General features: G+C 38.5%; 1 protein-coding gene across 14 annotated transcripts in view; it reads left to right on the top strand.

The window, feature by feature from the left end:
* ABLIM2 (actin binding LIM protein family member 2) overlaps positions 1 to 24,697 on the top strand; it is a 151,275-nt gene that overhangs the window by 35,978 nt on the left and 90,600 nt on the right. For 13 of the 14 annotated variants that reach the window (XM_013179263.3, XM_013179255.3, XM_013179293.3 and 10 more), the window contains exon 2: positions 10,269 to 10,412. In XM_013179263.3, coding sequence (XP_013034717.2) covers positions 10,269 to 10,412 — 144 coding nt within the window. Of the gene's footprint in view, positions 1 to 2,553; positions 2,713 to 10,268; positions 10,413 to 24,697 lie in introns of those variants that run through there. The other variant, XM_066996546.1, reaches the window with a different exon arrangement.

The raw sequence follows: 24,697 nt of genomic DNA on the forward strand, positions 1-24,697 counted from the left end.
GAGAAATCAGTTTAAACCTGTAATGTTTTATGTCTCGTTTGCAGCAGGAGTGTCAGCGGTTGGTATACGAGCTGTCCTGCTTGTGCTGCCATCACTGTTATCTCTTGCCATTGCCTCCCCTTGTCAGTAAAGCACATGAATGAGGGGCAATAGTCTGCTAGTTTGTGCCTTTTAAGCCAAGTGCTGGAGTTTCACTGTAATGCTATCAAAAACATTTCAGTTATTCATGTATGAGTTTTCTTCTGCTGTAGCCAAGTTGTGAGACCATAGGGGAGGCTCAAAGCTTACAAGCGGAATTGTAAATACAAATTACTACAGTATTCGCCTGTGTTATGATTGTCAAAATGTAGATGATATAGCATTTAGCCTTGAAAAGCAAAAGGTCTGGAAAGTGGAAGGAAAGGCTGTATTAGAGGGAAAGCTCTTTCACATTTCCTGCCTATTAATTTACCTTTCTTCTGAGTGGTGCTATTTAGCAAAGTGCTTTCTGCCTCTCTGCCAAGCTGAAGCAGCCTCTGGGAAAAACTACAGAGGCCAAATCCTGACAGTGTCTGGAGTGCTCAGCCAGGACGTCTGGTGGGGATCCAAAAGACTGCGGGGAAGGATCTGGCCAAGCACAGACAGCACAAAAGTATTGAACAAAATAAAGTACTGTCATAAGGTTTTAATGCCAGAAGTCAGCTCCTGTAAGATAGGGCATATATAATACTGTTAAAAGTGAATTCATGGCTTTAAACTTACTTGATTTCAGATATCACACCTCATGTCTGCAGCTTGTGGTGCACGTGAGATTATGGTTTCAGTGTGCAGAATTTGGGCTCAGGAGCTGAGATCTTGAGGCTTGCTGTCTGAGTCCCAGGCTGTGTCTGCCAGGGGCTCTGTGAAGTTATGGACCGTGTCAGGCATGGCCCAGCGACACCACAGGGATCTCTGAAGTCCGAGCTCCTCAATCGTCCTTATAGACAAGCTTCTTCCATTCCCCATAGTCAGTACTCGACAAACAAAACAATGTTTTATTTCATATCTGTTGTGAAATGTAAAAACATTTTGTGTAAGTAATAAACTAAAGGGCAACATTCTGCAAAAGTGGTGGAGTTACTACTAAGTGGTGGAGTTACTACTAATTTCTGCTTTAGTTGATAGTCAGGTCTGTAAGATCTAAAAACCATCAGCTGATTCTGGCTTATCATCATGAAGTATTTTGAAACTTGATCATAATTGTATCTCGATGCTTATGAAGCATGGATGCTTTTGTTTTGAAAAAAAAAATAAAATAGCCTCCACCTACCTCTTTCTATGTAGTGTTTATAACAATTCATCCATAGTGAGCTAGTAAGAACTTAGAGAAGTTCATAAGAGCTTCACTGAGCCTTCTTTAAATTTCCACTTTATTCTGCACAAATAAGCTTGAAAAGATAGCTTTTTTTTTTAATGGAAATCGGAAGATTTTGAACTTTCTATGAAAAGATTCAGCATCATCTTTAGATGTTGGAGGAGAATCACCTTTAAACGTACGTGCAGCTAGGATCAGTTCAATAGATTTTAATATATTTTGGTGCAAAATATTCTTCAACCTGCATAGCACAGTGAACTGTGGCTCTTGCACACAGTGCTGCATAGTATGTGTTGTTTTCCCAGCCCTCCCTCAGCAGCATCGGAGCTGAGGGGATGTTTTCACATTTACACCCCTGATCAGTTTCTGTTTGTTGAAAGAGAAAAGAAACTGTTTCTTGGCAGCTTTGTAACCAAGCAGGCAATGACAGGATAGAGGATGGTGAACAGGGGAAGAGGGGAAAGTATTTTGGTGGCTTCAGAGACTGCAGGAAAAAATAAAATCTTCATGTAAAAGGCAGATGCAGTCCTATTCCTGTCCCAGCACTTTAGCTCAGGTTTAGCCAGGTTGTTCTCCCTGCCATCAGTCCCCTTTTGAATATACAGGCCACCTTACTGCCTTCACACAAAGTTCGTCCAAAGCAAGAGCTACAGATTGTAACGTATTCACATGATAACTGGGTAAGAAAGTATTGCTTTAAATAGCTCAGCACATCACTGTTACTCCAGTGATGCACAGTCCAGCTCCATATGAGCAATCAGGGGAGAGATTTTGGGCTGCCAGTTATCTCTGTGACTGCTTTTTGGAGAGAAGTGAGCTCTGAGCATCTCCTTCTGAAATCAGTGCTGTGCCTTCCTGTGCACAGGGACGGGGAGCGGGACAGCCTGTATTGAGGGGGTGGCTAGAGGGGTTTCTTCACTTGTGCTAAATACCATATGTTTAATTTGTCAGCTGCCCGTATTTTTAATTTTTGTCCAGCCAGTTAGAAGGTTTTCCTTCTTCAAGCCTTTTTTTTCTGGTGCTGCCCTGCAGTGCCTATAGGAGGTGGCATCACCGGTCCCTCTGTGTCCCTGCCAGCGGTGGCCCACCGCTGGACGCCCTGCGGACGTGTGAACATTGAGCCTTCTGCAGGGCGCTATTTTTACACGCCGGCGAGGTTTTGGCTCGCCTCCCGCCTGTGCGTGGGTGCTGCAGGAGTCATCTGAGCCCTGGCCGCAGTTGTGCCGGAGCTGCTCTCGTGACAGCGCACTGCCGCAACGCCCGCTCGTCCCACCGCCGGCAGCTCCTCGCCACGAGCAGGACTCGGGAACGCGTGGGGGCATTTCCCACGTCCATGTCCCAGTAGAGCTGGATTAATGCGGGAATGCCGGAAGATACAGGTATGGTTGGATGACTCCACGTTTTTGGGAGCATGGACCTGAAATGACTTGTTTTTCATCCAGAACCGTGGGAACTTAATCACTGGTATTGTCACAAGAATGTTTATTTGGGGGTTACGTGAAAATTCTGTAGAGTAGAGAAAGATAGTTAAACATTTACTTCAAATTGTTTCAGATAATTTAATTACATCAGTGAAGATTATGAAGTTACGATGATACTAGCGCTTATTAGTTGACAGATCAATTTTTAAATTTCCCTATTATTATTGAATATTAATTGACTTTAGACTTCATTATATTATAATGGAAAAATACCGATCACTTCATGCAGATATATTGGAGAGCTGTTGCTCTATTCTTTCTCATTGCAGTCTCACTAGAAGCCATGCAAAAATAGCCTTTATATTGCTGCACTAACAGTTCCTAAAATTCAGCAGAGATTTCTTTCTAACTGTACTTGGATTCAGTAAATATTTTATTACAATGATGAGGGCAGGAGGTTAGCTTGTGCTAGGCTTGTTTATGTGATGCAAATTTTGCACTGAGCATATGGTGAGATTTGGAACTCTTGTGTGATGAGTGCTTGTGCTGTATTGCATGTCTTGTGTGAGCATTGCTTCGCATTCTGCTGGGCAACACTTCTCATTCATCTCTGGTGCCATAAACTCTGAAATTAGCCAAAGAATCACAGGTTGTTTCAGTCTTTATGTTAACTGCCTGCTGTCCTGTATCAGCTATAGATTTTTGATTTGATTTTGATCCATAGGAAGTGCTGGAAAATGCATGCAATCCTCTCCCTTGTCCCAAAGGAAAGGCACTGTGCAAGCTGTTGTTTATAAACAGTAGAAACAGGTTTGTGGTTCAAAAAGGAACATGATTCTCAAACTGTGGTATTTTGTCTTTTTGGACCACATTAGCGAATTTAATTAAATAGAGGCCTATCACATAAAGATTTATTGAATTTGCTGAATCGCCTGTCTTACAGAATATGAACTAAAGAGGGGAGCAGTAATAGGAGTAGGAGTCACGACAGAGGTGCTGGGAGAAGCTGTGAGCATTTCTGCAAGAGCAACCACAGGTGGCTGGTGCTGCAAAGACCTGCTTGGGAGGGCAGCTCACTTGTGCGTGCTGGGTGGGCACAGTTCAGCCCTCTGCATGGCTAGCTGGAGTTCTCAAGGGGCTATGTGATGTGGAAACGTAAGGCAACACTTTAGCTTTCCCTTTCTCCTTGTTAACTGTCTGTTTTGTTGTGATGGGCGAAAGGAAGAGGTATTGCATGATAATGAAAAGGCACCACAAAGTGCACAAATGCATTATCCTGAAAAAGGTTTTAACACAAACCACTGAGAAATATGTTAGAACAGGCCACCATGGGATATTTAACGTGCTGTTGCAGGACCATCAAGATCTTACAGCCCCACAGAGCTCCTTAATGAATCACAAGTTCTTAGGGAAAAAAACAAAAAAACAAAAAAAACACCTTGTCTAAGGGAAATTTGTAGCTCACGCCCATATAGTTCTTCAAACACTGTGTGTATTACCTTATTATTTACTTATTACTGTATTATATTATCCCTGTGCACGTGCCAGCATTGGAAGTGCTCCTAGTCGCTGTATTTTACACGCAAACATGAAGTGGGGAGGCAGCAGAGGCCAGCTTTAGACACCTAAAACCACAAATAATGCCTAACAGGACATTTACGGGCACTTCAATGCTTGTTTCCTTTGCTTTCATCTGGTGGTTTTGAGTCCAGCTCTGAGTGTTTTGATTGAAGCAACACCAGAAATGTTTGGCAAAATAATAACTTGAGCTTCAGTCTCTAATTCTCATCTGATTCTCCTCTAATCTTCCTCAGAGAAGATTGCAAATTTAATTCCCCTCCAGGCTGTCCTGAACCACACCCTCCCCAAGTTGCTAAAAACAGGGTTTCAACAATCAATACTTCTGTCCTGTTTCCCAAACACTTAGTAAGTAAATGGTATTTGTGTATCCTATTTGTTTATTTTGATTTTCAGGAACCATCTCTAGCTGTAGACATGACAAGGTTCAGTGTCAACACTGCTGAGATAATTTTCTCTTAATCCAGTTATGCAGAACAATATTCGTTTTCAGAATGATAACGTGTGGTTTTGGTTTGGAGTTGGAATGTGGCCTTTGGCTTTGCTGTATCTTTTATGAACCAAATATCTGATATTGGTAACTTTATATGTTATTCTAGATATTACAAATTGTTTTTTCTTTTTGCTCAAGCAAAATGTTTCTGTCTCATGAAATGAATAAAATGGGTTGTGAAGTAGGAATGTTCCTGCTGAATTTACAGACGAGCTAATAGTGCTGATAGTTATTGACGAAAAAATCGTGTAACTTTTCTTCTGATGGAGGGTTGCTATTTGAAGACAAATGCATTTACATGAGCCTGAAATGAAAGAGTTGTCCCTTTTGAACCCAATTTCAAGAAGAGAAGGAAAAAAAAAAAAACCACACACACACACAAACAAAGGACAAGCAACCAAAAAAAAAAGGCAAAAAAACAACCAACACAAAAAGAACAGGAGAGGGGAACCACCTCCACATCCCAACAAATCCCTCCCGTTTCTCTGGTTTTCCTTTTACTTTTGACTTTAGGTTCTGGTTCTACAGTATCCATCAGAGAACCTTGCTGAAGAATTAGCACTTTCCATTGATTGAGAGGTAATTGTTGGGACTGATTTCTTTAGGAATAAAGTATTTATTCACATCAATGTTGCCTATCCATTCAAAATGCGCTTTATTGTTTCTCTCACAACACTCTCGAAAATATCTGTATCACAGAACAGAAAGCAGCTGCCAAACCAATGGTTAAATTGTGTAATTTGGTCCTTTGTTATTTCATGCTTCTATAGTGACCAAGAGTAGGAAGTCTAATAAACATTTTTTTTTTTAGAACAGTGTCAAATAATATGGAGTAAACGGGATGTGTGTCCTTATTTGTGTCCATACCGTGGTCAAAACAGGTGGAAGTCTTTATTATTAAACTTCATATTCGAGGTCTGATCTGAAACTGAATGTATATTCTTAAGCGTGACTCTTCTTAACTTTTCAGTACTTTGTGTCTACGCTCAGTAATAGCTTCTGTGGGTCCTTATGTTAAGTTAAAATAAAAGCACAAAACTGGAAAAAGCATTAGGACTATGTCAAATTATGTAGTTTCTGTCCGTATGTTTCTTCATAACGTTTGTAATCCACTATGAAGATTTCTGTCATTTGGTTAAAAGACAACATGATAGCAAAGTGGTTTGTCATCCTCTGCGTGGACTAGTCCTAGATGAGATCTTTTGCCAAGGATTTGAATTCTCCATTCCAGGCTTCAGAGCAGAGCATGACCAGGGACTCGCAAATCTCCCTTTCTGCCACCACAGTTTCCTTTGTGCTACTTCCAAAACACTCCTGTCTCAGCTAAATTTCTTCTTCAGCCCCCATTGTTGCTGAATCCTATTTAGTTTAGCAATGCTGAATGAGACAGGTTTATTCAAAGAATTGGGGGGTTTTGGACCACGTATTTGTGGATTGTTGCAAAACTGTGTACCTGTCAGAAAATCCATCTCCTTGTCAGCCTTCACTCCAAAGTACTTCCAAGGTGCTATTCTTTCTTTTTAACATTGCAGTTTAATATATTTTATCCTATTCTAATTTTTCACCTTTATAAAAAGCTTAAGCAGTTTGTCTGAAATTTCCTGTAAAGACATGAGATTGAGAACACCAAATATGAAGAATGCCAGTATAAACGGGTGAAGTATGGCAAAGACATAAGAACATTGAAAACATGATTTTACAATTGCAGTAAGATTTGTAAAACAGCTTTAATAATGTGTGATATCATTATCCTCTCTTCCCCATAGTGCTTGTAGCAAGTGTGTATGTCTAGAGCAAACAGAAAAGAAGTAAATCTATCTGAGGAAGTTATCTTATTGCACTTTTATTTTTTTTATTTTTTAAACAAACCATACTTTTGCCAGAGTAGAATGCTGCCAAACTGGGAGGACGCAAATTTTGGAAAATCAGGCATTTGTTTGTATTTCGAGTCAGAACGAATCATTCAATGTTAGGAAAGAAATTTCTAGTTTGATTACATTCTGCAAACCAAGGTATAATGTAATTGTTTAGTTTTTAATGAGCTCCTTATTCAATTGTGATCAGATAAGTAGTCTCAGATCATTACGTTCCATCAGTAATTCACTATTTCACTCATTAAATGTTCATTGTAACTTCTGCATTGAAGACTGATTTTGATATAGAAAGGCATAAAAGAAGAATAGTGAAAATTACCATTTGAACATACTTACTTTAAAATGACTCAGTACACATAAGCTAAAATTTTACGTTGGCAAATACTCTCAAAATTATGTCAATTGTTATTTCAACATAAAGCACAATATATTTTTAAATCTTCAAATGTAAACAAATATATTATTAATTACATCATTTTGTTGTGCTAGAAGAAAGTATTTGAAACTGTTCTTCAAAAGAACAGTTTTATAAAGAGCCCAAAGGCACTGTATTCCTTCTTGGTTTTTGTGTGAAATATTGATTAGTTTAGGTCTGAAATGAGAGGAAAGCAAAATAATTATTCATCTAACATGCATATTTTAAATATGATTTGTGTTACTTCAATATTCGTAGAATTCCAAAAGAAATACTACATCTTTTTTCTTACAATTTATTTTATATCCGAGGTTGGTTTGTTTGTTTGTTTAATTCTATACCTTGATAAGAAGTCATGCATAATTTCCCCCTTCCAGTACCTAAAGGGGGCCTACAGAAAAGCAATAGGAAAAGGGATAATGTTTTTAACTAAAAGAGGGGAGATTTAGATTAGATATAAGGAAGAAATTCTTTACTACGTGGGTGGTGGGGCACTGGAACAGGTTGCCCAGAGAAACTGTGGATGCCCCATTCCTGGAAGTGCTCAAGGCCAGGCTGGATGGGGCTTTAAGGTCCCTTACAACCCAAACCATTCCATGGTTCTGTGATTCCTGATTAGCTAGGAAGCAGAGGTTATAAAAATCATCATTTGACATGAAAAAACAAGGGAAAAAGGTTGGGGTGGTCAATTCTGTATATGCATAGTCAGAACGTTTTTTGTGTTTTGAAGAAGAAAAATATAGTTTCCTCTGAAAAGATAAGAATATTTTGACTGCAGTGAAGAGCAGTTAGTCTTGCCTGGCAGGGTGCTGCAGGACTCTCTGGTGGCGTGTCCGGCACCTCTGGTATCTTCTTTTAGGCCAACGTGTTCTGGCTAGTCAGCTATTTTTAAGTCTAGTATTTCATGAATTAAATGCTACAAATTTGATGCTTGTGTTAATAATTCTGGAGAAAGAAGGTTCTTTCCTCCACAGTTATAAGCTAGTACTGTGCTCAAGAAAATAAGTTGTTTCAGTTTCTTACAGGGCTGGTACTTCCCATGTTTCGGGGTGGGTAGTTTTGGGCAGGTTGCAGTGAAGAGAAATTGTCATGTCAAAAGTTAAACACTGCAAAGTTCAGTTTCCTCTGTTTTCTTTGGAGGAGTAAGGCAGATGCTCATATTAGCTTGAACTGTGTGCACTGTTTGTGTAAGTTTGAGCATCTGCCTTTCTATAAACTTCTAATTGCTTTTTGCACTGTGTTGTTTTTATTGGATATGTACTTAATTATAACCAGGTCTTCAGTAATAGCTCCAAAAATCACATTGCTTTGAACAGGACTTTTTGACAGTCAGAGAATGGGTGATTTTAGTAGACAAGACAGAATGCTAATGGCTGGTGAATAATGCTACAGGCAGCTCAGTCCCATGCATGTCGTAGGACAAAAACAAAACAAGCAAACCAAGCAAACCAAGCATAAAAAACCCAACAACAAACACTTCTGTTTATGGGAGTATTGTGTGTCAGTTTGGGCAAAACTTCCAGAAACTTCCCCGGGAAGGCTGAGTGGGAGGTTCAGCATCTCACAGAACTGCTGACTTGGTGGACACGGAAGGGGCTCTTAGGTGTCTAGAGGTGGCAATGAGGGTGAGAATGGAGGAGGAAGTGCAGCAAGGACAGACATTAGAAAACTGAATGAGACTCTCTTCCAGATTTTGGTGTAATTTGTTATCATACATGTTTATATGACAGTACCGTCACAGCCTCTCTGTATCTTCCATACCTATGGTGAAGATACAGACATCACTGTGGGTTTTAGGTTTTTGGTTTTAATTAAATCAATTCTGTGTTGTTGTTGTTGTTGTTTTTCCGTCTTATTATTATTATTATATTTATTTATTTATTTATATCATACATCTTTCTGATGTTGCAACTCTGATATTGCAGTAGAAATAGAAATTAAAGGTCTTGGCCAATCTTGAGTTTAACTCAGCCTCTTATAAATTTATTAATCATGTTGCAGCAGTCTCACAAAAAAAGTTGTTTCATTATGTGTTTTTTTGTTGGTGGTAATGGTGGTTTTTTGTTGTTGTTGTTGTTAATGGAAGAAAAGGGTTGTGCAGCAGTGACATTATTCCCTCACTAAAACCTGAAAGGGAAACATGTTTTATTCCCTTTTGTACTTAGTGTATTTGCCTATGAGAATTTGCACAATGGTGTTAAGTTTATTTTGAAGTAAATTTTTTTAAAAATGAGTCACTTTGAAATAAGCAATCCAACCATGGAATAAACATGCCACATTAAAGAGGAATGTCATTAATTATGTAATTTACTTAAACTGTGATAAATTCTTCTGTTACTAATTTTTCTTCAGCTATGAAAAAAGGACATCTTTCGAATTACAGTACAGCCCCAATATAATAACTGTCATGATGTTTACTCTCTAGACTCTTACTTACTACAGGGCAATATAAAAACCATGCATATACTGCAGCTGAATTGAAAGAATAAGGTCATATCTCACCTGTTCTGCATAATATGTTGTAATGTCAATTTATATGGTTATATCAACAGTCTAATAAATGCAATTTCTAATTTACATCACAAGATGGCAGCAAATTTTTAATTCACTTAATCTTTTACTAACCTAAATAAGCCTAATCTCTTGAAATCAGTTTTCTTACAAAATGGTTATTTAATGATCAGATATATGTGTTTACAGGCATGTTAATGTTTCAAAGTATAAACTCAAAACGTACAGAAATGTATTTCTGCCTTAAAATCAATTAAAAAGGTAATTATCTTGAATGGTAAAGATCGGTAGCTCACAGTGTAGTAGTTATTAAATCCCATTGAAGGTATTTTGTATAAAAATAATAGCTTTCATCTGCAGTTTTTGGGTACCTGAAAAGAACATACAACAAAGCAAGCAATTCAAATTTATGTTTGAAATGTTTGTAGTTATGAGCTTTGAAAGTTATGAAAGAGTCTCAGCTCATTCAGAAGATATTTTCTCCTTTGCTGGCCAATTACACAAACTAAAACTGTTCTATTAATATGACATGATTTGTCCCAAGTGATAAGTGTCATTATTTGTAGGTCTTACAGAAGATGGCTTTATTGCAGTTATGCATCTGATGGCCTTTAAAATGCTCTACCTTTGTTTTACCTTGCAGTTTCGCAACCCCAGGCTGTACATAGCCAACTGGAGAAGCCATCAAGTACTGCAATTCTCTGCAATACCTGTGGAAACCCATGCAAAGGAGAAGTTTTGAGAGTTCAGAACAAATATTTCCATATTAAGTGCTTTGTTTGCAAAGGTAAGTGTTTGTGACAGCTGTTACTATGAATAGTGCATTAACACAGGACATGTGACTTCATGGTATTGGAAACTTCATAAAAATAATTTACAACACAATCCATGCCTGAGAGGATTTATCGTAAACTGTACAACTGCTTACTGTAACAGTGTAAACATCCTAAATACTAAAAGTGGAGTATGTTTTGAATGGATATAAACCCTTGGATTTTACTATGGAGTTGGGACCTGAAGAAGAGCAGGTTGAGGGAACTGGTAATGAAGGATAGTATGGGGTAGGAGAAAGCTAATATTTATGGAGAAACTCCGACGTTAGCTCTCTCCCAGCTTTCCAGTGCATGCCATGGGGTGAGCCATTGCCTTGTTTGTTCAGACTGTCTTGTGTCACAGTGTGATGTTTGAACCCTACTGTGACCATCTGTGCTTTTCTGTTTTGGGGAGGGAACTACTTGGTTTGCTCCAGATAGGCACCTGGAAGGGATCTAATATTATATTTCTGTCATCCACAGTGTGTTGTGTCTTGCAAAGAGACAGGGAATTAACTGACAGACAAACATTCTGTAGGTACATGGTTGTTTGAAAGATTACCTGGAAGTTGCAAAGATCTAATCTGAGTGTACAAATGAATAAAATGTTAACTGACATTTACTGAATAGTACATCACTAAGCAGTACTTAAAATGGCATTTATCTGTGCCTGTAGCACCACCTAGAAATAAGAACATGGTCCCAGCTCTGTTGATGTGACTGTTTCCAAGAGACACTAACTTCATAGGATAGAAACAATCTAGAGGGACAAAGATAGGAGAAGCAGGCAAAAAAAGTGATGAATCAACTTGCCAATGGTAACAGAGCTGGTTACTGCTAGATCAAGGTTTAGTAATTTCTGCACTGCACCTGTCTACCAGGCAATGTGTGCATCTCAATAATAAATTGAGTGCTTCTTCAATGCTGTTTAAAACTTGAGCAAAAGACTCTCAAGGAAATAATCAGAAAGAAAACTGTCATTATCTGTCAGGTACAGTGATACTTTTATAAATCCCATATATCGTGTTTAATACCTGAGTCAGACTTTAATGAGTAAGATAGATGGTATTTAATGTCCAGCTCAGTAATAGCATTTGTTGCAAAATTACACAGCAGAAAAGTAAGCATAATGTGCTATCCTAAATAGCAAAAGTATTTGGGTTGCCTATTCAGAATCAGAATGGTATCTGAAGCAGCACACAACCCATACTTATTCTTTTCTTTTTTAAAGTCACCTGTTCTTTAGGCTAATTTTATCATCAAATTAGTTTTTAATACCTTACTTGGTAGGAGAGCAGCTGAATTATTATTCAAGAGTCTTGTTTCCTTCCTGAAGTCTCAATAACATATTGGTATATCCTCCGTTTAATTGTCTTGATGAAGTCAAGTCCCCTTTTATACAGATCTGCTATGAGAAAACAAACTGACAAGTCCTATGGAAGGGACTATAGAATACATCCATGTGTTCATTTCACAGAGCACCTTCTTTTGCAGGCTGTCACCCACAAATGCAGCAAGCTGATTCTGAAACTTTCACTGATCCTTTCACTAAAACCTTCCTGGATTAGGAAGTACATTAATCCTACCTCTCCTACCTGCCTGATAGAGATCAGTGGTAGTATGTTCACTTCAGGCAGATCTTGGATAAAATGAGAAAAAAGAAACCACCCCACTATATTAACAAGCAAGAAGTAGGGCAGCTTCTGTCAGCCACACATCAGACTCCCAATTAGCACACGAGAGATGGTATAAGAGATGCATGGTTACACTGCTTCATGGTATTAGTAATTTTGGTAAATACTAAATTTACAAGTGATTTTTTAAATTAATTTTTGTTTTTCCTCTTTAGTTAAATGCCATAATTCTTTTTGTTACTTTTCATTTCCATCAGTTAGCAGACATATTTCTGATATCTGTTTTTATTTTGTTTCTGGTGTTTTATGTTATTTATGAATGGTAAGTTTATTTCCAATGTGGATTTACCACATTGTTATGTGAGATTAGAGATAGACCAGAGAACTGAACATACATTTCACCATCTAATGTAATGATAAAAGAAAACTAGGTTAGACAAATGTGATTTGGGTTTTTAATCATGTGCTTAAATCAGTGGATGTTAAAATGTAGTTAATATGTTACGATTTAGCAAAAAATGTTTCTCAGTTCTCTTGGTCAGTTAACCACTTACCTCCCTTTAGGCTTGAAGGAGAGATTCATGCCACAACCCCTTTTCTGAACCCTTCTCTGTCATGCCACTAGACTGTTGTGCATGGACAGAGAGACTACCCTGAAAATATATTTACATTACAGTTGACTCCTCCCTGCAGTGCATTTATTTTGATGGTACTCAGAAATGTAGTTTGCCCCCTTTTGCTTCATCTGCCAAAGATAGCACCTCGAAAGGGGATGTCCATCCAGTGCAGCAGCAGGACAGTCCCAGGACAGCTAATCCTGGGTGTGGGCTGGCAGAGCTGTGTGCTGCCTGCGTCCTTAGGTTGACTGCCTCCATATTAAACCATCTCATAGCCGTCATCAGACAGCCTTAAGCTTAAGATCCTTTCAAGACTGCAGAAAATTGTTTCTCCACATGTATAGGTGTAATAGGACGAAGACCACAAACTGACTAAGAGATCATGAAGAAGTACAAATGACCATGTCTTGAGAGGTGTCTAGAGGTATTGGAAGTATGTTTAAATGACTTGATATGTTAGAAGTGATATTACACTCAAAGAAGTTGTGTATACTTTTTGAATATGTGTGAAATGTGAAACCACTTATCAGATAGTGTTGGAGTTTTGGATAAAATGTGAGGTTTAGTAGACAGGGCAGCATAGACATTTAGGTGTTTCATTTTTTTGGGGGTAGAAAGATAGTTTTGTGTATCGCTGTATTGCCATCTGATTATTCCTATGAGGACTACGAGTTTCAGAAATGCTCAGAATGGTAATGGCATGTATGTAGGTGCTGTTTACCTTTAAAATAAATGATACAACCATGCAAATCTAAGGAAGGTTAGTATAAAGTCACTCATTCCCATCCAGCTCTTCCTGAATTCCCTAGATAATGCTTCTAAAGAATTCTGAGAAAAGTTATCAAATGCTTCTTGTTCTTGAAATGATTGTTGTTATTATTCAAGATTCTTGTTCTTATTCAAGAATGTGAGGTACACATCCAGGTTAAAATAATGTAATGGAAATACTGTGAACACCTGCTATTTTTGTCTAACATCAAAGTTTAATAAGATCTATGGAGGTAAATATGCATGATTAGCAATGCTTATACTCGTATCTATTTGTATATATTATTTACTGTTAAAGTGCACAACTAATCTGCTAGTAAAAGGCTGTAGGGAACGTGCCATTGAGTCCCACTTCAAATTTTCACTCAGTCTTTAAAATATCTCCCACTTTAATCAGGTTTAATAAAAGTGCAGTTACAATTGAAGAAAATGCCTTTGAAATATAAGGCAAACATTTTCTTCATTAGACTTCAAAATATTTAGTTCCCTTACTTGCAAATTTCAATATTATTTCCTACTTCTGTAATGTAAAGCAACAGGGAAAACGAGAAGAGGTGATCAAATATTGACAACTCAGACAATAAAACTCAAACTAATTGCAATGTCTAGTTCATTCTGAGAGTGTCTGTCAGGACTGCTTCTCATACTGCATACTGTGTTAGGCAAATGCTCACCTGGAGCTCATTTACAACAGCATAATTTAGTGATCCCTGAGAGGCACAGACTAACATAAAATTGTAGATAGGAGAGATGTAGGTGCTGTGATTATATTATCCTGAATAACCTTTTTGGCCCTACGTAAAGATAGAAATTACCTTGTTCATAGATGTTTCTCAAGTTTTTCTTCTTTTGTGGTGTAATAGCATCCTGACATTCACAAGGTAGAAGTAGCCTATGGCAAATGCAGTATTTAGGAAATAAGGAAGTCTGAATCAAAGCCCAGCATTTCTAAGGGTATGGGTAATATGATTACTATTGCTTCATATAAAACCAGAAAACATACTTTACAGTATTTTATATACTCTCTATATATAATACTTTATATACTTGAGCAGACTAAATAATGGAAAATCCATAGCAAGTTTGCAAATCAATTTACATGCAAAATTTCTGTAGCCTTCACCCGAGTTAAATGGGAAAGTCCTGCAAAGCTTGTCTTTGTACAAGATGGCTCATATGTAAGATGAACTGGTTTGGTCCCCAAAAAAAAAAAAAAAAAAGAAAGAAAGAAAATAAAAACAATGCGACCATTGTGCTATATAAGCTTCACTATGTATGTATCCATAGGTTATGTCGCTTGACCCCTAATCAGAATTCCCTGGATTGCTGTCTTGTTACGGATGCAGAATGTGCAGTCTTTCATGGCAGCATGGCTGTTAGGTTCAAATACACTTTTTTTCCCCACGTATTCTGATTTATTAGTTTAATTAACCTGGTAGAACATTTCACATCTTCAGCTGGAGTTAAGTAAGTGGGTCAATGTTTATCTTGCAGCAGTACAACTTCCTGGGAATTGTGAAAGAGCCCTGGTCTGGGTTTTTAGATCAATATTAAGGCCATTACATGCATGCGTTTTTCATTAGAACATACAGTGCAGCCTGGATTTATACCATTTGTTGTGAAGCCATATTAATGGGAAGGGCTAGGGCAGAATATTTGTTGAAAAGGTTTAAAAAGTAAAGTAACTTGGTAGTAGGAGTGATTTGTTTGTTAGATCAAATGCATCTGCTAGGATATAAATAAGTATGTTAAAAGCTATGCTGTGTGATCTGAGGGACTGGTATCTGAACATAGCTAAGGGGTTTCACATTTCAGAATGGGAGTCATTTACGGGAAACTCACTCGTAAGATTTCTGAGTCCCAGCTTTTGGCAAAGCAGTGGGGTTCGTGGCATGTGTGGTATCTCAGGCATTGGGTTGATATGTGGTGGCTCTTGTTCATCAGGCACTCTCAGCAACATGCCCATCACTTCCGAAGTCCTTTAGGATCTTGCAATTCCACACTAACTCAGTATAATAGGGAAAAAACACACTTTTGACACAATACTGACAAAGTTTTTCTTTGACAGTACGGTTGGTGTAGGGCTGATTTAGGAATGTCGTGCTAACTTTACATTTTCTATCACTGGAAAAAAAATCACTTCTGCCAACGTACAAATGATCTACTGCAGTGGCCAGTGGTTATGTTGTGGTTTGAGATTTTTAAACTTTAAAAATCACTAATCACTAGCTTTCTAAAAGCAACTTAATAATTAAAGCTTGCTTTTATTAAGTATGGAAAAAAAAAAAAAAAGGTAAGTCAATCACAGAATCATCTAGGTTGGAAGAGACCTCCAAGATCATCTAGTCCAACCTCTGACCTACCACTAACAAGTCCTCTACTAAACCGTATCACTAAGCTCTAAATCTAAACATCTTTTAAAGACCTCCAGGGATGGTGACTCAACCACTTCCCTGGGCAGCCCATTCCAATGCCTAACAACTCTTTTGATAAGGAAGTTCTTTCTAATATCCAACCTAAAATGAGGTCTCTGTATCATAAAGTAATTGATAATTTTTCTGTTGTTTTAATCACTTACTCTTATTAGTTGCAACCTTTCTTTGGATTCATAAAGAACATACTGAAGCCCCTCAAGTCTTGGTGGTATAGCAACCACATCAATGCTTTAGTGAAAGCTTTGCTTCAAGGCGTATATTTCATCTACAATCTAGTGATATATTTTTTTAAAGTATCATTCATTAATTTACATAATATTTGTAAAGTTTGGTGAAAGGGACAGAGTTACAAGTACCATGGTTGCAAGCACTGGAAAAGGAATATCTTCCTAATATTTAAATAGAGCTTATCTAACCATCAAACACAAGAATCCAAACTTTTGTTATTTCTGGTTTCCCACTAGGTTCATTTCATTTCATAAAAGACACAGTGTGTGGGGCCTTAGTTTTTTTAGGGCATAGTAAAGCTGTACTTGCTCACTCTAGTCTTTACACCTAGGATACTGCCCAGTATTTTCTTACTAATAGACATATACATTTTTCTTTAGTCCTTCCATTGCCTTACTTTTAGCCTTAATCCCACCCTTCTAGTCCAAAGATGGAGCAGTTATACTTGAAAGCAAAGTGCTTGTTGAAAACACGGATCAGATTTTTAAAGAAGTTATTGCTGAAACTTCTGGGGGATGATCCAAACCACAGATACAGCCATGTGCATAAGGCAAAACTGAATGCATTTTAAAATGATGCTTGATGTTCATTAAATGAAGTGTTGGATGGAAACATAAACTTTGCAGGCAGTAAAGTTATTATTCAAATAAGGCAATTTTGAGCATACATAATTTCAGCCCACATTAGATAGTGTCACCCCCATGAAAAGCCTGTAATTCTGTTGAATTACTCAAGTTCTCTTCTTAGGGTGAAGTTTTTACCCACGCAAAAGATGTCAGTGCAAAGTTGCCTCAATGGAGAGGGACTTTGCATCACGCTTTTTCACACGGAGGTACAGCAAGGATACAGACACCATGCTGGGGTAGTTACTGGGCATTTCAGTGTGCCAAGGTGATGGGAGGTCTGCACAGAGACACAGAGCTGTTGCATAAAATTCATCACTGCCACAGTACTGTTATTGCACCTCCCGCTTTCTGCGACTCATTAACACCAGACCATCTGCCATATCGGTGCGTAGTCAGATGAAGCACTATTTAATTTGCAAACCTGTAATTGGCACCCAAAGCATCATTATAAAAAATTAGAAAATATTTAATGTTTTCGCTTTACATGTTTGTTTGTTTGCTTTTAAAAAAAAGGAAAAAAAAAAGAGACTCGCTGTCTTAATTAGTCTGGCAAATGAGAGCAGTATTTTGTCAGAAATGTCAAAGGTGTTAGGAGCTACAAACCGGACAGTTTTTCTAGATTTCCTGGTAGTTGTTGTGGTATCTTGGAAGAGCCATGTACATAGTGCTATCTCTCACATGTAACACTATGTGAGAGCTTTTATAGGACCGTTATGCCGTCTTTAAGCTATTGGGAAATTCTGCTTTACAGGAGGGAAGTGGAAAATTGACATGCACTAATGCAAAAATTATTAGATATGTAGTTCCAATAAATTAAAGGAGTCAAGTTACATAATGCACAAGAAACTCCCCAAACTCTCCTTCATTTTAATTAGTGCACCTGAGTCTTCAATATTTCATCAATCTCGTAAGATCACTCAGGCTCTCTAAGGGTTTTCCTACACTGAAGTATGTGGCTCGAGAGCTAGACTGTTACCAATGCTACACATGTACGGTGAAATGTTGCAAGATGGAGAAGGTATATTCCCACAGTTCTCTGTGTCTTATCTGCTCCAGAAAGCTGTTCTGGTTGTACCATGCTAAAGCTGCCTGCTTGTGTGTTCCTATTAGGAAGTGGGGGAAGGGTCCAGCACACCTGTTCTGATGCTGCATGCTCCTTCTTTTGTTTGCCACAGACTTTAAGAAATGAGATGAGATTCCAGTCCTCGAGATTACAAGTATTTCAGGTATTATGAGGCAGAAGACTTCTCCAAAACTTCTGTGAGAAGTTTACCAGGACTCATCAGCACCAAAGCACAGAGCAGAAAGCATCACAGTTATCTTCTGGAAACTGGTTTAGACCACTTCAAATTAATTGCAAGTCAGTTTGAAGTTAAGTCAAAATTGTAGCAGTGGAAGCTTGCCAGGTGATTGCTGTTGTTTCTCACGGGCATAGTGGCCATGAGAAATGTTCCAGAAATAATAATGGGCTTTTGGAGAATGGGCTCCCAGACTGCATCAATGGTGTATTTCTGCCAAAAGAGAACTATGTTGGCAGTATACTTAGCGTATCATTCTTGGGATCTTAGTCAGCCACCAGGATCCATCTCAGAGATGGAGGGGAAATGCTAGAAATGGACTTAAACCACGGTGCTGAGGAAGAAAATTTCCATTTAGCTGTTGGGAAAGCAGCTGTTTTTTTCCTTGTTTAGCCTGTAACATTATGGTTGTGTTTTTCTTCCTTTTATTTTCAGGGACTATGCCTCTCTCTTCTGTCTTGTTTTCATGCCTGGTTGCTTGCGTCAGGCAACAAATGGGAAAGGAAACAATTTAAAACAAACAAACAAACAAACCACCTTCATACGTGCATTTACAGGTTGATAAGCAAAATGCTTGCTTGTTTGGCAGACTGAAAGCAGAACAGCTCTGCTTGGATGACAAGAGGACCAGCGCATTTTACTGTTACAGCCTGTTGTAGCATACAGCAGCACAGCAAGCGCAGCATCCTCTGAGCCTCTCGGGACACAGCTGATTTTCAGGCCCTGCACACAGCCAAAAAATTAATCTTCTTTCACTAGTCTCATTTGAAAGCAAGGAAAATAGAGGAGTGCAAAAGGAATACTGATGGAATGCAATAAAAGGGCTAGCAGTGTGCTTAAATTTCCCTAATTAATTGCTATTATTTATCTTTATAGGATGTAGGCCTTATGTGATGAACCACCCATACAGAATTGTGGATTTAGACTGTGAAATCACACAGCATAAATGACGGTGCTCCAGGTGCTGTTACAGACACCAGGCTGGGGGGAAAAATAGCCTTTTTCTAGCAAGTAGAGGAACCCCTCAGATCCGTAGGAGGTATTTTGGTGTCAGGTAACTGGAAACCATCTCCATGAGTGGAAATACCGAGCTGTGGGAGAAGGCATCCTGAGGTACCCTCTTCAGAAACAGTGCAGCTACCTTCTTCTCAAGTCCCCCACCACATGCTGGTACTGGTTTGTTGCCAGAGACCATAGCAGGACACAAACACTTGTTTATTCACCGCTTAAAAATTGCTCCTAAAGCCAATTACCATTCAGTGTGGGGCATTGCCTGGCTGTGCAGGGTAATGCCATGACAAGCAGCTTAGTTTCTCAGTGTCACTGTCTCTTTATTATCACAAGTGCTATATTTGCAATGCTTTCCTTGTTTCAGTAAGAAGAACTTCAGTAGTAGTGGGAAGCTGTTTCTAGGTTTTAAATAACCCTACCTCCAGATACTCATTTCGGGTGACAAGTGTTGGGTAGGAGTGGATCTGTGACATAACGCTGATTTCCTATCCTAGAAGAGTGAGGTCTGGTGAATGCCTTCAGATGTGCTCCCCAGGCCTCCTTCAGGTTTCCTTTCCCTGATTTCTTGTTTCTGCAGGTGTGCAGGACCATCTCAGCTGGGCAGTGTGTCTCTGTCCACATCTGCAGCAGGAAAAGGGGCAGCATCTCACCCAAGGGAGAGCCATTGGGTCTTTTTTCAGATCTTCTCTTCTCAGCTGTAAACTGGAACTTCTTTTAATATTTAAGCCAGTGTTTAACTGGATTCCTAGTGTTGTCCTCTGTCAGCTGGGTATCAAGTTAAATCGTATCAAATGGTTCAAAGAGTGCAGGATGTAGTGAGGACTCATGACTTGGGCTGTAGGTGGCAGAGCATAGCGGGTGGGGGAGCAATGTGCCAGGAGCAGAGGAGGGTTGTGGAACTTCACCCACACTGCTAGGTCGCGGGGTGAGTGGGAGGACATAACCATGGCGACTCTGTCGTGTGCCCCAAAGTCACTCATGAGCTACGTTTTTCCCCATTCATGAATAAATATTAAGATTTTGCAGAGGGTAGCACCTCTGTGCACTGTCACATAAGTGGTGTCTGTTATGGACACGTTCTAAAATAAGATACAAAGGAAGGGCCAAAAGCCCATTCTGCTCAGTTTTCTGTGCAAAAAAAAAATAATAAAATAAAATAATTATATATATATATATGTTAATAGACTTTTTTGCATAGCTGTTTCATAGCTAATCAGTTTAGAGGAAAGTCGTAGAAGGACTGATGACCATTGTCAAGACTTGAGATTAGGGGGACAAATGTGGCATCAACATTTATTAAAAATTACTTTAAACTGCTTAGAATGCTGAAAAAAATATTAAAAGTGATGTTATTGATACAGAAAGTAAACTGTTGTGTGATAGCTAAGCCTGTTTGAAAACTTTTCATCCCAGCTTTTTTCTGTGATTAAGTATCTTACAATGTACCTGGTGTTTTTGCCTGAAAAACCTCTTTTCATTTAAAAGCAAAAGTTAAAAAAAAAATCTTTAGTATGGCACCTGTAAGATTGCTTCAGCCATAATCTTCACAAGCTGTGTTTTAACTGACATAAAAACAGCTGAGTTTATAAAAGAAATATTCAAGGAAGTTATAATACTCTTCCATAAAAATGTTCTTGTAATAAACTGAATCTGTAGTTACAAAGATGTACACTGATGAGGTAATAGCCTTGCTGAGCGGAAGAGGTTATCAAATCTCCAAAGAAAAATAAGTATCTCGGCCAGTAGTGACATTTCAATTTGTTACAGATCTAATTGGTTCCAAATAAATTTTTACTATAACCTATTTATATCAGTGTATTTCTACTACTGTATTACACAGAAAGCAGTATTATCCCTTCCTATGCACTTTCCATTGTAAGTATAGCATTCAAGAGGTTGACATTTTGTGCGTTATTGGGGAACAGTTGAATAAGGCTGTTCAGGTTTTTCTTATATTGTAACATTAATTAAGTGCTGATTTATGGAGGGTGACAGATGCATCTGCTTAATTAAGAAAAAGCATTAAATGAAAGAAATGTATTTTAAAATGTTGATATTTGTATTTCACGGATGTATTGGATTTAAGGTACACAATCCCAAAGATATTTAATGTATGTATATTTATAATTATATGTATTTATAATTACCTCCTAGCTCATCTCACACTTCATGCTTTTTATTATTCTGTGATATTTCTTACCCTTAAAAATAGTCTCTTTAAGCTAACATTTCAATCAATCACATCTCATAATCCCTTTTTAATATTGCTCAGACTTAATACCAAAGCTGTAGAGATCTGAGGCCTTTTTTCCTTTTTTTCTTTTTTTTTTTTTTTTTTTTTTTTTTCATACTTACTGGTTTCCTGTTCCAAATCCACTTGCCTGTGATGGTTAGAAACACTTCTATTAATTTCCTCCCTTGTTCTTGTGGCAACATTCTCACTGGGTGTAAATACCTCTTCATCTTTTCTTTAACTCACTCTGTTTCAACCTCAGATTTATGTTTAGATATTAGTTGTTTTCTCAGGTTTTGCTACATTTTGTTTTGGTAGGCTAAACAAGCTAAATTCTGCTTTTCTCTTAAAATAGGCTTTCTTTTTTTCATGTCATCCTGATAGCCATCCTTACACCTGCTCTGGTGTGAATCAGTCTTTTGTGAAAATAACTGAGCAATTTATACCCTATGTGCTAGATGAGGTCTCACAAGGTATAGTGCCTCCAGTACTCGCTAACTCCATGGGACCTACTTGGCACAGTGCATCCAAAGCATTAATGACTTGTAGTTCTCTGATTGCCAGTATTTGCAAGTTTTTTCTTTCCTTCTGCCTGCTCCATGTCTCAAGGCATACAGCCCCCCCTTACTGTCATGATCCTCTCCTTTGCATTAGTGCAAAGGGATGTGGAGTAATACACAAGAAGCCAGGGTAATTGTAACCTTTGTGGCAGTGATGGGAAAGGCAAGTACTTTCAGGGTGAGACAGGGACCCGTCTAACTCCAGTGGCAGGGCTGTCACTGATGCCACCTGCCCAGAGCCTCAGCAGTGGGGTCCTGTTGACAGCAATGAGACAGAGCCTGTGTGGACCCACGTCAGCAGGAAAAATATTGGTTTGTGTTTGCTGCATAAACAGGTGAGTATCAGGTGGGTAAAGATTGCAGGACAGAGTAGCGACAGATAATTTATGAGTGCATTACAGTCTCCTCATCATCTCCTTGTTTTGGAAGCCAAGCTCCAAGTTACTTTTGGATGGCGCAGGCAAAAATGTGTAAGTCATTTCCTGCCCCGCATCTCCTGCCAAGCTTGGTCTGTGAGCGGCTGTGGCAGAGGGCTGAGGGGTGCTGCTCACCTGGTGAGGGTGAAGGCAACGGGCAGTTAAAGCTTTTTGGAGCATTACGAACATCCACCTCATTCTCCAGACAGCTGCTACTTCATTGTGCATTTTGTATGATTTTGTATAAAATCTGTCTTTACTTTTTGCCAAAGCATCTCTGTCTATGTTGCAATCTTGTCTTCATAGTTCAGATGGCTATAGTAACTATTAATCTTATGATATAATCTTGCCCAAAACAGTTCTGGGTGGCTTTTTCCAGTTGCACTCTAGAAAGATATGCCACTGCTGGCATAAAGAAGTACTCTATAGGGAAGCAACCTCTCCCTGGTCCCTTCAAAAACATAATTATGTCCTTTAAATTTCTTCACTTATGACCCACTCGGCAAGCTTAATCACTATCTAATACAATTTAGAACTATTACATCATTAATATCAGCTCAGCATGCTGCTCATCCTCGTCTTAAATCCGTATCTGATTTGTGTTTTTGTCACACCAGTACATACGTGGGTGAAATATATCAACAAAAAGAAACTTGTAACACTTAGCAAGTCTTGTGAAGAGTTTGTACAAAAAATGTGTCATTACTAAAAATTAGACCAAAGGCGAAAGAAAGGTGAGGAAGAAAAATGTTAATGCATACGTCTTAAGCCTGTGAGGTAAGGCACACGAACAATGTACTGCAAGATGAATCATCTAACCTATTGTTGTTGTCCATGGTAAATGCAATATAATTGGAATTATTTTGGCTTATAAGCCAAAGAAAGGTTAATTAAGAAAGGTTAATTAACCCAGGTTCTTTTGTTCTTATTCATATACTAATACATTTTCAGCATGATTGTTGTTTTGTCATGTAGCGGTTAGGGGCATCTCCAGGGAGAAAGAACGAGATTTAGATGCCCGCTCAGGTTTTAAATAGGGCCTTGAGTCCAGGCCTCTTGTGCCACAGTCTCTAGCTATTAAGCAAGATGATAAAAAAAAAAAAAAAAAGACATGACTGGATATGGTTTTGAATGAAAACAACAGGGTCCTATGCTTTCTAGGATTTTCTGTGTTGTAGGTACGTTACTCTGTGCCTCGAGCATGCTTACTGGACTCGTTTCTCATTGTTTACGTACAAAACATCTGATTTTGGCCATGCAATCAGGCTTTGGTGTGAACAAGGAGCTTTACTTTTAAAAAACAGATTGTCTGTGGACTCTGGTACCTAAGCAGGAATCTTCGTCCGGAACATTTTTGATGTTTAAGTACCTCCACAATTTTGGGACAGCATCATTTCCACTCTTCTGTGTGCTGCATCTGAGTAGTGACACTGTCACAGTCTGCTCTGCTACACATCTCAGACTCATTTGACTGTAAGCACGGTTTGCTGCTGGAAGCACTTCCCAACGTGCATGTCCCCAGGAGCAGAAGACTGTAGTAACATGTATTATACTGTGACTTAGAATAAGAGAAGTGCAGTGCAGAATCACCATTTTCAATTTCAGTTGTTGTAAATCAGTTTGATAGGTTTTCAAAGATCTTGGTCTGTATGGATGAAGATCATCTCCTGCATCTCTGTCTACTTCAGCCACACAGGAGAGAGAGAGAGAGAGAGGCTGTTGTCCCTCTCCTATTTTATAATCTCAGGATGCCAGCCTAGCTCCATTCCTGGTGCAATGGAGAAAGCCTCTTGAAAACTCTCACAAATAATTGGTTAATCAACTTTAACCCTTTCCTACAGCTTCAGCTTTAAAACTATAAATTGACAGATAGGATTAAAAACTCTGCTTTTGCTAGGGGCAGATGGTTCTGGAGATCTCTCCAATTCATGCTTGGTGCATGACTTTTATCAGGTAAACCTAAGATCTGTTTTAAAAGATTTTGCAAACTGCCACAGAAGTTTACAGCAGTTGTCATGCACACCAAATCCCATACTTAGAGGGAGTGGTATTTTATCCACTTTTGTGTCCAGGAAGAATATCAAGCAATTGTAGAATAATTTCAGAGACATTGGTTGTAACATTGGTGCTTTGGATTATGAAGGTTGACATCCCTTATGCGTTTCCTTTAACCTATTAAATATAATTGTGAGTATTGTTTATGCCAGCCCTGTACCCAACTTTTAAAGACTTAAATCTGTACTAGCAACATCTGCACCGAAGTTAGTATTTTTACAAGGAATAAATCTCAACTACTGGTGTACAAAATACACCACTGGTGTAATTTACTATAAAAGCGGTGTTTTTCAGATACAAAACTGTCTGTGACCATAAGCCCATGTATTGAACTGCTAAAATACTCCACGAGGAACCCTACTAATCAGCATCATCTTAG

Source organism: Anser cygnoides, chromosome 4 (genome assembly GCF_040182565.1).
Source record: "Anser cygnoides isolate HZ-2024a breed goose chromosome 4, Taihu_goose_T2T_genome, whole genome shotgun sequence".
NCBI classification, from domain to species: Eukaryota; Metazoa; Chordata; class Aves; order Anseriformes; family Anatidae; genus Anser; species Anser cygnoides.